Here is a 17,902-nt window from a genome sequence, read left to right as displayed (position 1 = left end):
CTCAGATAAGGAGACCAAAACTGCACACAATGTTCCAGGTGTGGTCTCACCAAGGCCCTGTACAATTGCAGCAAGACATCCCTGTTCCTGTACTCGAATCCTCTGGCTATGAAGGCCAACATACCATTTGCCTTCTTTACTGCCTGCTGCACCTGCATGCTTACCTTCAGCGACTAGTGTACGAAGACACCCCGGTCTCGTTGCACATTCCCCTCTCTCAATTTATAGCCATTCAGATAATAGTCTGCCTTCCTGTTTTTGCTATCAAAGTGGATAACCTCACATTTATCCACATTATACTGCGTCTGCCAAGCATTTGCCCACTCACTCAGCTCGTCCAAATCACACTGAAGCATCTCTGCATCCTCCTCACAGCTCACTCTCCCACCCAGCTTTGTGTCATCTGCAAATTTGGAGATATTACATTTAGTCCCCTCATCTAAATCATTAATATATATTGTGAATAGCTGGGGTCCTAGCAGTACCCCACTAGTCACTGCCTGCCATTTGGAAAAAGACCTGTTTATTCCTACTCTTTGTTTCCTGTCTGCCAACCAGTTTTTTATCCATCTCAATACACTACCCCCGAACCCATGCGCTTTAATTTTACACGCCAACCCCTGTGGGTCTTTTCAAAAGCCTTCTGAAAGTCCAAATAAGCCACATCCACTGGCTCCCCCTCATCAACTCTACTAATTACATCCTCGAAAAATTCCAGTAGGTTTATCAAGCATGATTTCCCTTTTGTAAATCCATGCTGACTCTGTCCGATTCTGCCACTGTTTTCTAAGTGCTCGCTATTAAATCTTTTACAATGGACTATAGAATTTTCTCCACTACCAACGTCAGGCTGACTGGTCTAAAATTCCCTGTTTTCTCTCTACCTCCCTTTTTAAATAGTGGGGTTACATTAGCTACCCTCCAATCTGTAGGAACTGTTCCAGAGTCTATCGAATCTTGGAAGATGACCACCAATGCATCCACTATTTCCAGGGCCACTTCCTTAAGTACTCTGGGATATAGATTATCAGGCCCTGGGGATTTATCGGCCTTCAATCCCATCAATTTCTCCAACACCACTTCCCTACTAATACTGATTTCTTTCAATTCCTCCCTCTCACTAAACCGTGTTCCCCAACATTTCTGGCATGTTATTTGTGTCCTCCTTTGTGAAGACAGAACCAAAATAAGTATTTAGTTGGTCAGCCATTTCTTTGTTCCCCATTATAAATTCCCCTGTTTCTGATTGTAAGGGACCTACATTTGTCTTCACCAATCTTTTTCTCTTCACAAACCTATAGAAACTTTTACAGTCAGTTTTTATGTTCCCTGCAAGCTTACTCTCGTACTCTATTTTCCCCTTCTTTATCAACCCCTTGGTCCTCCTTTGCTGAATTCTAAACTGTTCCCAATCCTCAGACCTGTTGTTTTTTCTGGCCAATTTGTATGCCTCTTCCTTGCATCTAATACTATCTCTAATTTCCCTTGTAAGCCATGGTTTGGCCACCTTTCCTGTTTTACTTTTGCGCCAGACAGGAATAAACAATTGTTGCAGTTCACCCACGCGCTCTTTCAATGTTTGCCATTGCCTATCCACCGTCATCCCTTTAAGTAACGTTTCCCAATCCATCATAGGCAACTCGCGCCTTATACCATCGTAGTTTCCTTTATTAAGATTCAGGACCCTCGTCTCAGAATTAACTATGTCATTCTCCATCTTGATGAAGAATTCTATCATATTATGGTTGCTCATCCCCAAGGGGCTTCGCACAACTAGATTGCCAATTATTCCTTTCTCATTACACAATACACAGTCTAGAATGGCCTGTTCTCTAGTTGGTTCCTCAACGTATTGGCCCAGAAAACCATCCCATATACACTCCAGGAATTCCTCCTCTACAGTATTGTTACTAATTTGATTTGCCCAATCTATATGCAGATTAAAGTCAGCCATAATTACAGATGTTCCTTTATTGTATGCATCTCTAATTTCCTGTTTAATGCCATTCCCAACATCATTACAGTTTGGGGGTCTATATTACAACCCCCACTAACGTTTTTTTGCCTACCCATACAGATTCCACATCGTCGGAGCTAATATCTTTCCTCACTAAAAAGTCACTTGAAAGTCAGAAAAAAGTCCTATGTATATGGGTTTGGTGATCTTGCTGTTGAAGTAATCCTAATGCAGTGCATTGATAAATCCTCAACCGGCTTTGATGAAATATTAAAAGCTGTTGATGAATATTTTAATCTTCAAGTTTGTGGAGCGCACAGAGCTTAAAAAAGAGGCCCAAAAAAACCCCAGTAATGTGCCGTAAGGGAAAAAAGAAAACATTCGAGTAACCCACACGAGGATGCCAGAGAGCAGGGAACTTTCCAGAAGTCTCAAAAATACATCGTTTTGGAAACCTTAAACTGCAACAGCAGGTGACAGTGCGGAGCAAGCAGTAGGCTGTGAATGAAGGAAAGCTATCAGATGAAACCCAAAATAAACAAACCCTACAAAAGGATATTGAAATATGGTTGGAAAATGTTTGTATCAGAAACGGGAAAAATCAGCAACTACCAATCAGCACAACTGCCAAACCAACAATGAGTGGTTCAATACCATGGAATGGGAAAGAGGATAAAAAGATACCCAGATGCCAGAACGACCTCCAAATCAATGGAGATTACCTGCAGCAAAAGAGCCTACCACGTCTCTAACAGTAGTGTGAAGAAGATATAGAAGGGAATTAAGGGCCTTAGACCACCGAACCTATGAACTCGGAGACTTGAATCGGGAGATGGGGTAGTAATAATGGTGTAAATGCAAGGGGTAAAATATAATAACTTAAATACATTGGATGAAGACTTGGGAGGGGGGAGGTGTAGTATAAAAGTTTGGCACATATAGGGTTAATGTGGGACTGAGTACAGTACCGCCCACACAGTGATGTAAGAGAACACTCGACCCTGTAAAAGGAAAATTAAATAAGGTTGGAAATTAAATAAAGTTTCATTGCTGGAAATGACAACAGAAAACTCAGCCCTGTCGACCCTGCAAAGCCCTCCTTACTAACATCTGGGGGCTAGTGCCAAAATTGGGAGAGCTATCTCACAGACTAGTCAAGCAACAAGTTTTTCCAGGTATTTCTGTTTCTGTTTTTGTTTTGGATTTCCAGCATCCGCAGTTTTTTGTTTTTATCAATTGTGCTCTTCTCCGCCGATGCTGCCAGACCTGCTGAGTTTTTCCAGGTATTTCTGTTTCTGTTTTAGTCAAGCAACAGCCTGACAGTAATCCTCAGGAATCATATCTTACAGATAATGTCCCAGACACCACCATCACCATCCCTGGGTATGTCCTGTCCCACCAGCAGGACAGACCCAACAGAGGTGGTGGCACAGAGGTATACAGTTGGGACGGAGTTCCCCTGGGGAGTTCTCAACATCAGCTCCGGACCCCATGAAGTCTCATGGCATCAGGTCAAACCTGCTGATGACCAGGCACCACCTCCCTCAGCTGATGAATCAGCGCTCCTCCATGTTGAGCACCACTTGGAAGAAGCACTGAGGGTGGCAAGGGCACAGAATGTACTCTGGGTGGGGGACTTCAATGTCCATCACCAAGAGTGGCTCAGTAGCACTACTACTGACCAAGCTGGCCGAGTCCTAAATAACATAGCTGCTAGACTGGGTCTGCAGCAGGTGGTGAGGGGATCAACAAGAGGGAAAAACATACTTCACCTCATCCTCGCCAACCTGCCTAATGCAGATGCATCTGTCTATGACAGTATCGGTAAGAGTGACCACCGCACATGCATTGTGGAGACCAAGTCCCGCCTTCACATTGAGGATACCCTCCATCGTGTTGTGTGGCACTACCACTGTGCTGAATGGGATAGATTTCGAACAGATCTAGCAACCCAAGACTGGGCATCCATGCGGCGCTGTGGGCCATCAGCAACAGCAGAATTGTAGTCTAAAACAAAACCTTAAGGGTCGGCATATCCCCCACTCTACCATTACCATCACCATCAAGTCAGGGGATCAGCCCTGGTTCAATGAAGAGTGAAGGAGGGCATGCCAAGAGCAGCATCAGGCATACCTAAAAATGAGGTGTCAACCTGGTAAAGCTATAACACAGGACTACTTGCATGCCAAAGAGCATACACAGCAAGTGATAGAGCTAAGCGATCCCACAACCAACGGATCAGATCTAAACTCTCCAGTCCTGCCACATCCAGTCGTGAATGGTGGTGGACAATTAAATAAACTCGCTGGAGGAGGCGGCTCTACAAATATCCCCATCCTCAATGACATTTAAATAAACTCGCTAAAGGAGGCGGCTCTACAAATATCCCCATCCTCAATGATAGAGGAGCACAGCTCATCAGAGCAAAAGATGAGGCTGAAGCATTTGCTACAATCTTCCGCCAAAATGCCGAGTGGATGATCCGTGTGGGCCTCCTCCGGAGGTCCCCAGCATCACTCATGTCAGTCTTCAGCCAATTTGGTTCACCAAGAAATCGCTGAATGTACTGGATACTGCAAAGGCTATGGGCCCTGACAAAATTCCGGCAATAGTACTGAAGACATGTGCTCCTGAACTTGCCGCGCCCCTAGCCAAATGCAGCTACAACACTGACATCTACCCGACTATGTGGAAAGTTACCCAGGTATGTCCTGTGCTTAAGAAGCAGGACAAATCCAACCCGTCAATTACCGCTCCCATCAGTCTACTGCGATCATCAGTAAAGTAATGGAAGGGGTCATCAACAGTCAAGTGGCACTTGCTCAGCAATAACCTGCTCACTGACACCCAGTTTGGGTTCTGCCAAGGCCACTCAGCTCCTCACCTCATTACAGCATTGGTTCAAACATGGACAAAAGAGTTAACTCCCAAGGTGAGGTGAGAGTGACTGCCCTTGAGGTCAAGTCCACATTTGACCGAGTGTGGCATCAAGGAGCCTTAGCAAAACTGGAGTCAATGGGAATTGGAGAGGGTAGGGGAAAATTCTCCACTGGTTGGAGTCATACCTAGCACAAAGGAAGATGGTTGTGGTTGTTGCAGGTCAGTCATCTCACCTCCAGGACATCACTGCAAGAGTTCCTCAGGGTCGTGTCCTCTGCCCAACCATCTTCAGCTGCTTCATCAATGACCTTCCTTCCATCATAAGGTTAGAAGCGGGTATGTTCGCTGATGATTGCACAATGTTCAGCACCAGTCACGACTCTTCAGATACTGAAGCAGTCCATGTCCAAATGCAGCAAGACCTGGACAATATCCAGACTTGGGCTGACAAGTGGCAAGTAACATTCACGCCACACAAGTGTCAGACAATGACCACCATCAACAAGAGAATCTAACCATTGCCCCTTGACGTTCAGTGGCATTACCACCACTGAATTCCCCACTATCAACATCCTGGGGGGGGTTACCATTGACCTGAAACTGAACTGGACTACCCATATAAATACTGTGGCCACAAGACCAGGTCAGAGGCTAGGAATTGTTCAACAAGTAACTCACCACCTGTCTCTCTGAAACAACCTTGTCCACCATCTACAAGGCACAAGTCAGGAGTGTGTTGGAATACTACCCACTTGCCTGGATGAGTGCAGCTCCCACCACACTCAGAAGCATGACACCGATCAGGACAAAGCAGCCCGCTTGATTGCCACCACATCCACAAACATTCACCTCCACCACAGAAGTATAGTAGTAGCAGTGTCAACCGTATACAAGGTGCACTGCAGGAATTCACTGAGACTCCTTCGACAGCACCTTCCAAACCCACGACCACCACCATCTAGTAGGGGCAGCAGATAGCTGGGAAGACCACCACTTGGAAGTTCCCCTCCAAGTGATTCACCGTCCTGATTTGGAAATATATTGCGTCCCATCAGTGTTGCTGAGTCAAAATCCTGGAACCCCCTTCCTAACAGCATTGTGGGTGTACCTACACTACATGGACTGCAGCGGTTCAAGAAGGCAGCTCACCATCACCTTCTCAAGGGCAACTAAGGATGGGCAATAAATGCTGGCTCAGCCAGCAAAGCCCACATCATGTGAATGAATTTTTAAAAATGTTTATATTAGAACTGAATTGGAAGGTTTGAAAGTCAATTCAACCTGAGTATCTTTCCTTGATAACGTTTGAGACACTAAAGTCAGCAGGGGTCAGTCTAGTGTTGGACAGAGGCATTTCCACAATCTAGCATGGAAACAGTTCCAAGCTTGAACCTTTTACTGTGTATACGTACATGGCTCCTGTAGTTAATTAATACATACATTTAACTTACTTAAAATGAGTAAGACTTAATTAAGATCTTCTGAATGGTATCCAACACCCAACATCATTTAGTGTGTCCATGGACATGATGCAATGAAATAAAATAATACACTTTTGTGAAGCATTATTTGGATTTATAGAGTCATAGAGGTCCACAGCACAGAAAAGGCCCATTGAGTCTGCGCCGGTCAAACAAGTGCCTAACTACTCTAATCCCATTTTCCAGCACTAGGCCCATAGCCATGTATGCCATGGCATTGCAAGTGCACATCCAGATACTTCTTAAATGGTATGAGGGTTTCTGTCTCTACCACCCTTTCAGGCAGTGTTTTCCAGATTCCCACTACCCCCTGGGCGAAAAACTTCTTCCTCACATCCCCTCTAAACCTCCAGCCCCTTACCTTAAATCTATGTCCCCTGGTTATTGATCCCTCCACCAAGGGGAAAATTTCTTCCTGTCTACCCTATATATGCCCCTCATAATTTTATACACCTCAATCATGTCCTCCTTCAATCTCCTCTGCTCCAGGGAAAATAACCCCAGTCTATCCAATCTCTTCTCATAACCAAAACTCTCCAGCCCAGGCAACATCCTGGTAAACCTCCTGTGCACTTTCTCTAGTGCAATCACATCCTTCCTATAATGCGAATTCCAAAACTGCACGCAATACTCTAGCTGTGGCCTAACCAGTGTTTTGTACAGTTCCAGCATAACCTCCCTGCTCTTATATTCTATGCCTCGGCTAATAAATGCAAGTATCCCATATGCCGCCTTAACCACCTTATCAACCTGTCCTACCTTAAGGGACCAGTGGACATGCACACCAAGCCTCCTCTGATCCTCGGTACTTCCCAGTGCCCTACCATTCATCGTGTATTCCTGTGCCTTGTTTATCCTGCCCAGGTTCATCACCTCACACTTATCTGGTTTAGATTCCATTTGCCATTGATCAGCCCGTCTATATCCCCCTGTAATCTAAGGCTATCCTCCTCACTTTTTACCACCCCACCAATTTTTGCGTCATCCGCAATCTTACTGATCAGTCCTCCGACATTCAAGTCGAAGTTGTTTAAATATACCACAAACAGCAAAGGACCCAACACCGATCCCCGTGGAACCCCGCTGGACACAGGAATCCAGTCACAAAAATACCCCTCGACCATCACCCTCTGCTTCCTGCCACTCAGCCAATTCTGGCTCCAATTTGCCAAATTGCCTTGGATCCCATGGGCTCTTACCTTTGTTATCAGTCTTCCATGCAGGACTTTATCAAAAGCCTTGCTGAAGTCCAAGTAGACTACGTCAAATGCATTGCCCTCATCTGCATACCTGGTCACCTCTTCGAAAAATTCAATCAAATTGGTCAGATATGACCTCCCTTTAACAAAACCATGCTGACTGTCCTTTATTAATCCCTGCCTCTCCAAGTGTAGAATAACTCTGTCCCTCAGAATTGCTTCCAGTATTTTCCCTACCACTGAGGTTAGACTGACTGGCCTGTAGTTCCCTGGTTTATCCCTTCCTCCCTTCTTGAATAACAGTACCACATTGGCTGTCCTCCAGTCCTCTGGCACCTCTCCTGTGGTCAGAGGGGTATTGAAAATTATTGCCAGTGCCCCTGCTATCTCCTCCCTTGCCTCACTCAACAGCCTGGAATACATTTCATCCTGGCCTGGGGATTTATCTACTTTTAAGCCTGCCAGACCACATAGAACCTCCTCCCTTTCTATGCTAATTTCTTTAATTATATCACATTCCTTCTGCCTGATTTCCATACCCCATTGCCCCTCTCACTTGTGAACACCAACACACAGTAATCATTTAGAAACCTACCTACATCTTCTGGCTCCACACACATTACCACTATGGCCCTTAATGGGCCCTACTCTTTCCCAAGTTACCTTCTTACTCTTAAGATACTTGTAAAATAACTTTGGATTTTTCTTTACTTTACCTGCCAATGTTTTTTCATGCCCCCTTTTTGTTCTTCTAATTTCCTTTTTAAATTCCTCCCTAGGCATTCTATACGTAAGTTAAATAATTGAACTTTTTTTACTGTATTTCTGTACTTTAAAATAAAACCTAAAACCCTTACCTTTCCTTAGCTTAATTTATTTTAAACTGGAGAAAAACACCTACCCACTACTCACCAATCAGCTCTCACCTTTGCTGACGTCACTTTTTGAAGCTTCCCTGCACTCGCGCTGGTTCTGATCTCTCCGCCGCTCTCTCATGTTGTCTTCTAATGTCACTCTTGTTATTTTCAACAAGAACTGACTGCAGGACACTCTTCCCAGACTGCTTCACCGCGATGCTGACTGCAGGACACTCTTCCCAGACTGCTTCACAGCGATGCTGATTGCTGGACACTCTTCCCAGACACTACTGTTCTACTCCTTTGTTTACTGCATTAGTTTATGTTAATCTCTCACTTGGTATGAAGGCCAACAGTCAGATCTAGTTGATATGTTAAAGAATTAATGACTGAAGGAGGTAGCAAGGTAGGGATGGTAAGCCTCTGTAAATAAAGATATTAGCATCAGTGCATTGTGTGATAGGCAGCCGGTGAAGGTTGGGAGCATAGGGGCAATAAGAGAGCAGGTCTTGATGTGGGTGAGTAATTTTGACAGCTGATAGTTTTAAAAACATGTCATGGAGGCAAGGAAAATATTGATGTGATTTGAGTCAGAAGGTTACAGGAGAGGATAAGGGATTCAGTGAGGAAAGGGCACAAGTGGGCATTGTTGTAGAGGTGGTAATTGAGGAAATATGGGGCTTTGGTGAATGTGAAGAAAAGACCCAGGGCTTGTTGGCAGTTATAAAAAGATGAGACAGTATGGCTAGCTGGCAGTGTGGGCCCTGTGACAGGCTGATTGGTGATTGAAGTCTGGATCTGTCTGTATTTTATTTACAGTTCACTTATAAATGTACTATCAAAATATTAAGACCAGGAAGTTTAGTATTTGTGCTCATTGAGTTTACTCCAGTTACTGTATTGTGCTTACCAATCTAATGTACCTGTGACCACCCTCATTACATTACTTTGTTTTCTTCCATTCCCACCCTGTTTTGAGAAAGTGAGGGGCTAGTTTTCAGACATCTGCTCATAGCATTCAGTTTCAGCTGCTCGGAGAGACTGAAAAACCTGTTTTGAAAAAAAAAGCAATTTTCTTTCCCTGGCCCTGCTCCACTAAAATCTCACCAAGAACAAAAATAAACCCGTGGCTTGTCTTTTTATACAAGGTTGTTTGAATCGTTTTTCAGCTTAGTGGGTTATCAATCTGTTTTCATTTTTTTTTTCCCTTTAAAGTTTCGTTATTAACTAAAGATTTGGAGAAGTGTGGACTCATTTTGCAGAAATTGATGTCCAGTTTCTAGTAGACCTGCAGTTGAAATGCCCTGCTATGTAACAGCCCAAGGGTTTTTATCTAAAAATCCCAATTTGGGGGATTTCAACAATGCTGGTCATACATTTTTTGGGGGAATGGGAGTGGGGAATCCAAAAGTAGACTTGATTGTGATGCTCGGAATCTACCTTTTGAGGCAACAGGAGCAATGTAATGGGATTCCTTCATAAATGGCATTACTGCTCTAGGCAGCTTTATGCTGTTCCCTTCTCTTTGAAGAAAATTCTAGTTCTTGGATACTCATTTTTCAACTCTAATTACTAATTCTGAAGTGTAGAAATGAGCTGCAATATAGAAAAATAAAATGGAATAATAAGTAATTTTTCAGAGTGTTCTATTGTTGATCTTGAATTTAAATTGAAATAATTTACCAAGCCAACACTGGTGTTAAAAATTGGTTTCACTGACACAGAATATGAAGGTTGAAAAATGATCAAATAGTTGCAATGCTTTCATGAGTTCTATTCTAAAAGTTTTGTTGTGTGAATACTTGTCTTTCAGATTGATGTGCACAACAGTACGTTATGAAAAGCACGATGCCAATGAAGTCTTGTTTTAGTAAGTATTCATAACTCACCAACTCAGTGTTGAAAAGTCAAAACATTATGCAAAACTTTGAAACTGTAGCAAGTTTCCTTTGCTGATACTCCTACAGGATTTTCACAGTGGTAGTTTGGCAAAGACTTGTCGAGGTTTGCTTGCACGTTACAATATTTTTGCTTGGCCTTGAAGTGATATTCAGTAGTTTTGTTTTTATTATATAATCAGCACTGACTTACTTAACAGTCACTGAAATGGGACCACTACTGTTCTAAAGGAGAGAATGCTTTCTATGTAAGGTGCTCATTTGCATGCAGGTAGGGTGGTGATGTTTTTTCACTCATGGGATGTTTGCTTCACTGGCTGGACCAGCATTCATTGCTCATCCCTACTTACCCCTGAGAAGGTGGTGGTGAACTGCCTTCTTGAACTGCTGAAGTCCATGTGGTGTAGGTACGCCTACAGTGATGTTAGGAAGGGAGCTCCAGGATTTTGACCCAGCGACAATGAAGGAACGGCGATATATTTCAAGTCAGGATGGTGATTGACTTGGAGGGGAACTTCCAGGTGGTGGTGGTAGTGGTTGTGGATTTGGAAGGTGCTGTTCAAGAAACCTTGGTGAATTCCTGCAGTGCATCTTGCAGGTTCACACTGCTGCTACTGTGCCTCGCTGGTGGAGGGAGTGAATGTTTATGGATGTGGTGCCAAACAAGTGGGCTGCTTTGTCCTGGACAGTGTCAAACTTCTTGAGTGTTGTGGGAGCTGCACTCATCCAGGCAAGTGGGGAGTATTCCATCACACTCTTGACTTGTGCCTTGTAGATGGTGGACAGGCTTTGGGGAGTCAGGAGGTGAGTTACTTGTCGCACGATTCCTAACCCCTGACCTGCTCTTGTAGCCACAGTATTTATATGGCTAGTCCAGTTCAGTTTCTGGTCAATGGTAACCCCCAGCATGTTGTTAGTGGGGGATTCAGTGATGGTGATGCCATCTTGGATTCTCTCTTGTTGGAGATGGTCATTGCCTGACACTTGTATGGCGTGAATGTTACTTGCCACTTGTCAGCCCAAGCCTGGATATAGTCCAGGTCTTGCTGCATTTGGACATGGACTGCTTCAGTATCTGAGGACATGCGAATGGTGCTGAACATTGTGCAATCATCAGAGAACATCCCGCTCTGACCTTATGATGGAAGGAAGGCCATTGATGAAGCAATTAATGATGGTTGGGCCGAGGACACGACCCTGAGGAATTCCTGCAGTGATGTCCTAGAAGTGAGATGACTGACCACCAACAACCACAACCATCTTCCTTTGTGCTACGTACGACTCCAACCTGGTTCCCATTGACTCCACCTTTGCTTGGGCATGAAATGATGAGTTTTCAGCATGATGAAAGGAGAAGCACTGAGTTTTAGCCTAGCAGTTGGAGGGAAGATTTGCAATTTGTTTTCCTTCTGGATTTCTGGGTACAGTGGGCAGAATTTTGCTGTCGGTGACCAGGGGGCGGGGCCCTCTCGCTGACACATAAAATGACGCTGGATGACGTTGGGCGGAACCCCTGATGTCATCCCGGCCCATTTAAATTTTCACGAAGGCGGGCCTGCAGCAAAATCAGCTGCAGGCACACCGACCTGTCAATGGCCAATTGAGGCCATTGACAGGATCAATTATACAATTGCCTGGCGGACAATATAAAAAACATGAAACCTCATCCACCGGCGGCATGAGGTTTCATATAGGGTTTAAAAAAGTTTAATAAAGTTACTATGTAAATTATGAACATGTCCCATCTCATGTGACATTGTCACACGAGGGGGACATGTTAAGGAATTTTTTTTTTTATTTTAAATATTTTTAAAAGTGTCGACGATCTCCCTGAGGCAGTACTTTGCCTCAGGGAGATGCGCGCTCTTTCGTGCGCATGCGCGAAAGAGTGCACTCTTGCTTTTGGGGAATTCCCCCCCCCCCCGCCCGCACAGGAAGCGCATAGCTCTTCCCGCTGGATGGCACGCTGGGTGGGCCTTAATTGGACCGCCCACGTAAAAGGGCGGCGGGGCCAGCTTCTCTGGTGGGGATCGGCTCCCCGCCCGCCGGAGATTGGGTCGAGCCCACCCGCCCGACAGGCAGAAAATTCTGCCCAGTGTTTTACTTTAGAAATGTAACTTCATGGAGTTTTTTTTTAAATTAAATAATATAAATTGTCATAATAATGGCAAAATTTGCAGACTGTGCTGAGTATTATATGTATCCAAAGAACTAACCTGTTTTCACAAAGTAGCATTAGCTATAAGAGCAATCTGTGGAATGCTTTAACTGTGAAATAGCTACAATTTGAGAACTGTTGTTTGTTGTAGGATTTTGGGAGTAATAGGTATCATGTAGAATGCATGTGGCAGTGCAGTTGCGATTGCGTTTCTGTAAGGAATTGTCTTGCACTGCTGGGAATCATTTTAGCCTGTCTTTGGTGTGTCTATGGAATTTCTGGTTATAGATGAGCTCTTTAGATAGAGTTCCAAATCAATAGGTTATCCCTTCATAAAGTAAACTAACAGTGCAATTTTGTTTAATTATTTGCATCATCATTTCATCCTACACACCTGAATTTTGCTGTTGATGTTTTGCATAATTATGAGTACATTTTTCTTTAAATGGTTTTTTTCTCTTTTTGTTTTAGTCCTGATAGTGTTGCAACTTGCTGGTATATCCTACTTTCAGGATCTGTATTTACCAAAGAGTCGATGTTTCTGCCACAATGCAGGTAATTAATGCACTTTTTTCATTTGTAGATAACAAATACCATGTTAAGACGTTATAGGACTTGAATGATATAGGGAACAAGTCCATACCCAGGATTTTGGATAGCCCCACTGAAATCCTCCCAAAAGGAACAAAAGAGGGAATATTTTTACCTGCAGAGTGTTTGTGTCATTGAATAGCACTCCCAGCAGCTGCTCCATTCTACATTTTTCCAATGCTGTTACACTCTCCTTCCTTAGTTCAGTCCAACTTCCATTGCTGTTTTAAAATTTCCTTTTCCTCTCCATCTGTTCTATTGAGCTCTCTGATTTTAAATCAGCAGTCAGAATAATGACTGAAGTTGTGTGTCCTTGCTGGAAGAATCGAGCACATTCCTAACTGTTGATCTGTTCCCGTCTTCCAGTGCTATGGCATTTAAATGAATAAGTAGGCCATTCAGCACTTCAAACTGGTTTCACTATTCAATTAGAAAAATGACTGGTCTGGATCAGTTATCCAGTGTTGATGAATATCTCTTGATATTCTCGCCTAAAACAATCTGCTGCTTTTGGTTTGGAAAATTTAACACGAGCCAGCATCCACGTACTGGGAGTCACCGTTGACCAGGAACTTTATTGGAACAACTACATAAATACAAGAGCAGGTCAGAGGCTGAGAATTCTGCAACAAGTAATTCATCTCCTGACACCCCAAAACCTCCTTGCCTGTCACTACAATGCACAAGTCAGGAGTTTGATGGAATACTCTACACTTGCCCAGATGATTGGAACTCTAGCAACATCATGAAAGTCACAGCCATGAAAAAGCAACCCACTTGATTAGTACCCCATTGACCATCATAAATATCCATTCTGTCCACGACCTGTGCACTGTGGCTGCAGTGCGTGCCATCTCCAAGATGCACTGTAGCAACTTGCCAAAGGTCCTTAAACAGTACCTCCCAAACCCGCAAACTCCATCACTTAGAAGACCAATATTAGCCAGTGCTTGGAATACCACCACCTGCAAGTTCCCCTGAAAGTTGCACACTTTCCTGACCTGGAAATATATTGTTGTTCCTTCATTGACACTTTGTCAAAATCCTGGAACAGAAATTTGTGGAACCTTGTTAGACGCCTGACATGTTCTCAGGGTTTATTCCATGGTAATTTTATGTGGTCAACAGATAGTTTGCTTTTACAACTGAAGCCTATGTCATAATTCATAACCTCAGTACTGATGGTTAACAATAGTGCAAGTGAAAATCATTTATTTCTTAGCATTGAGTAAAAGCAGGGGCTACTGACTGCTGGTAGTAAAAAATGAAACTAAAAGAAGGAACAGTTTTAAAAAAAACAAACTGCAGAGATCAACCATATGAAAAGTGTTATCAAAGTCTATAAATGTGCAGTTATGCTATAGCCATATGGTGGCACTGTGGTTAGACTCATAGATGCAATCTTTTGGAACTTCTTGTTCCATTCAGCTCAAGGTTCAGATAACATTAATGGACTGCTTTGCTGTTACAGCCTGAGGCCACTTGACCCATATCTTCCAGACAAATAGACAGTAGCAGCTTACCAGCAGCAGACACCTTTTTTAAAACCGCATTGAGAGATGCATTTTAGAGAGCAATAACATGCTTTCTGCCATTTTCTTAAGGAAACTGTTTTGGAGGAACAGGACAGCAAAAACACCCACGTACCATTCGCACTTCATTTTCTTTAGCATGATACCTAATAGAGCCATTTACTTAAGGATATTCCCTTTTGCCAGAATGAAGGGGTTACAGTGAGAGAGGATTTCTCTGAGGCCTCTGAATTTTAGAAAATATCCTGAATGCCTTATAATAAGTGCAATAAGTTGTACAGAGACACAAGATAAGTGATGTTGTTTTGGAGTTCAGATTTTTTATTGATGAGCAAATGTTCTTACCCATCATCGTAAGCATCACCATTTTGGTGTGCTGTGGAGAGAATTAAAGGTGGGAACCTCTATTAATTGTTCCCACTGTGGAGTTGCACTAGCAAGTTAGCAAATATGGGCCTGAAAGCCTTTGACTTCCCATCCATTAAAATTACTGGCTATGTGGAATTAGCCCCTAAATGTGGTAGTCTAAGTATAGGGAAGTGATTCATTTTTTTTTAAGAAAGGGAAATGAGATTGAAAGTCACAACAAAGTAACAAAATAGGGGCAGGTAATAGGGAGCAATGAGGGAATTATTGGTGCATTCCTGGCAGGCAAAGGATTAAGGAACGTAGATTGAATCTCATGGATGAGAAAGGTCAGGGTTCTGTTGTTGGAACAGAGTAGACGTATTATCTGAATTATATCTTTATTTTTGAACAATGTTTGCAGCATTGTTTCTTACCACTGTGACAAGGTTTTGGTGATTTCCTTTTTATTATATATAAGAAAAGAGTTGAATAAAGAACATTGTGATTGACATGTCCCAAGTTAGAAATGGTACGAAGCTTACAGCAGGTTATTATTATATGGACAATAATTACTGGGATTATTTTTTTCCATACTGCCAAAGATTTGGGCTGAAATATATTTGCTATTTTCTCCTGAAGAAACATTTTTTTGCGGTACAAATCCACGGCTGCATTGAAACCTTGTGTTACGGACTATGATGGGAGAGCCATAGAATCATAGAGGTCTGCAGCATAGAAAAAGGCCCTTTGGCCCATCGAGTCTGTGCCAGTCAAACAAGTACCTAACTATTCTCATCCCATTTTCCAGCACTAGGCCCATAGCCTTGTATGCTATGGCATCACAAGTGCACATCCAGATACTTCTTAAATGTTATGAGGGTATCTACCTCTACCACCCTTTCAGGCAGTGAGATCCAGATTCTAACCACCCTTTAGGTGAAAAAATTCTTCCTCACATTCCCTCTAAACCCCCTGCCCCTTACCTTAAATCTATGCCCCCTGGTTATTGATCCCTCCACCAAGGGGAAAAGTTCCTTCCTGTCTACCCTATCTATGCCCCTCATAATTCTATACACCTCAATCATGTCCCCCCTCAATCTCCTCTGCTCCAGGGAAAATAACCCCAGTCTATCCAATCTCTCCTCATAGCTAAAACTCTCCAGCCCAGGCAACATCCTGGTAAACCTCCTCTGCACTCTGTCTAGTGCAATCACATCCTTCCTATAATGCGGATTCCAGAATTGCACGCAATACTCTAGCTGTGACGTAACTAGTGTTTTATACAGTTCCAGCATAACCTATTTTTTGCCTCGGCTAATAAATGCAAGTATCCCATATGCCTTCTTAACCACTGTATCTACCTGTCCCGCTACTTTAAGGGACCGGTGGACACGCACACCAAGGCCCCTCTGAACCTCGGTACTTCCCAGGGTCCTACCATTCATCGTGTATGTGCTGTTAATTCTAGCCCCACTTCTAAGCTATTGACTGAAATCAGAAATGGGCTGAATGGAGACTATGCTTCCTCAAAAGCACAGAAGAAATATTGAAGACCTGAGTGCTCTCCAGCAGTTTGTTAGTTGGTCATACCTTTGTATTTGAGCAAAGAAGCAGCTTTCTGCCTTCTCTTTAGGTTGGACAGTGTTTTATATATGATGGGAAGAGGGTGGGCAAAGAAAAATGTTTTTGAAATTGAAATAAAAAAAGGAAATTTGACATGAGAAGTTTGAATTTAAATTATTCCATGTGTGGACTTGCTATTTAAATTTCCTTTTTGAAAATTTACACATTTAAAATACAAATTTCGAAAAATGCAAAACTCTTTTGTTAGCTTTGGCTTGTTAAAAGCTGGACTGTTGCCAGGCTAGCAGCATGTGAAAGTCTCGCAAAGGAGGGATGCAAGATATCTATAATTGGCTTTATTTCTGGCGATACCATTTCTGGTGACTTTGCTTTCTTGGTTTGAATTTTTTTGGAATGTTTTGTTTCATTGTTTCTTTGGTGAGAAATCTAGCAGTGGAAGAATTAAAAGCCATTTTCCAAAGCTTCAGCAATGCAGAGTTCGAACCAGAATAACAGATTCTTCTGCATTCCGGCCCCACTTAAGCTCAACATTGGCAGTTGCACCATCAGCTCCTTCAGTGCCATGCTCAGGAATTTGCTCCCAAAACGTTTGCCTCTCCATTCCCCCTCATTTTCTAACACTATTACATCTTTTAGCCATCCCTCCTATTATTTTTGAAATCCATTTTCTTTCTGTTGTGCCTCTTAGAAAATGCCTCTAGGACCAGAATCTTCGGGTTGGCATGCGGTGGTGGGCCCTGTTCGCCGACGTGTAAAATGATGCGTGGTGACGTTGGGCGTGCGTCCTGATGTTACTGCGTGTTATTCAGTTCTTCAGTTCGGCGGGCATGCAGCGGAGTCAGCTGCGCACACGCTGGACTGTCAAAGGCCTATTAAGGCCAGTTAAAAACTAATTAAAGTACTTAACTGAACTGCCCATACAACATTAGGGTTGGTGGGCAGGCAAAGAGCCAAGGCGGCCTTCACATTTATCATGAAACCTCATCCATGGGCAGGATGAGGTTTCATGGAGGTTTTTAAAGTTTTGGCAATTTGAGCACACTACGGGTATGAAGGAGCAGACTAAAGGTCTGGGACTCTCAGAGACAACAGGTTTGGTAGGAGAATAAATGCTTTAAAATGGGTTTAAAGATTGTATCCATAAATGTGCGTAGCATTAAATCTACTACGCGATGTGTTGCGACTTTGGACTACCTTGCCAAGGTCAAAGCTGACCTGTTGTTTCTGCAGGAGTGTGCGATACCGCACCTCAGCTCCTACAGGCAATGGTCACGATGGTGGTCCCACGGGCCATCGATCTGGTCGGGCGGAAAGGACTCTCGTTCCTCTGGCCTGGGTATTCTGCTGCGGGGAGGCAACTTCACCGTCTCCGAGGTTAAGGAGGTGGTGGGCGGGCGCCTCCTCGTAGCAGACGTAA

At 43.4% G+C, this 17,902-nt stretch overlaps 1 protein-coding gene across 6 annotated transcripts in view; it reads left to right on the top strand.

Moving 5' to 3' along the window:
* The window catches only part of LOC144685938 (rap guanine nucleotide exchange factor 6-like), a 412,496-nt gene that overhangs the window by 106,304 nt on the left and 288,290 nt on the right, over positions 1-17,902 (top strand). For 5 of the 6 annotated variants that reach the window (XM_078550986.1, XM_078550991.1, XM_078550990.1 and 2 more), the window contains exons 3-4: positions 10,188-10,244; positions 12,902-12,985. The exons of the other annotated variant lie outside the window; for it this stretch is intronic. In XM_078550986.1, coding sequence (XP_078407112.1) covers positions 10,188-10,244; positions 12,902-12,985 — 141 coding nt within the window. The remainder of the gene's footprint in view (positions 1-10,187; positions 10,245-12,901; positions 12,986-17,902) is intronic. 6 annotated transcript variants of the gene reach the window in all.

This window comes from Cetorhinus maximus, chromosome 10 (genome assembly GCF_964194155.1).
Source record: "Cetorhinus maximus chromosome 10, sCetMax3.hap1.1, whole genome shotgun sequence".
NCBI classification, from domain to species: Eukaryota; Metazoa; Chordata; class Chondrichthyes; order Lamniformes; family Cetorhinidae; genus Cetorhinus; species Cetorhinus maximus.
Note: the sequence above shows the minus strand (reverse complement) of the source record. Positions and strands in the feature narration are given on the sequence as shown.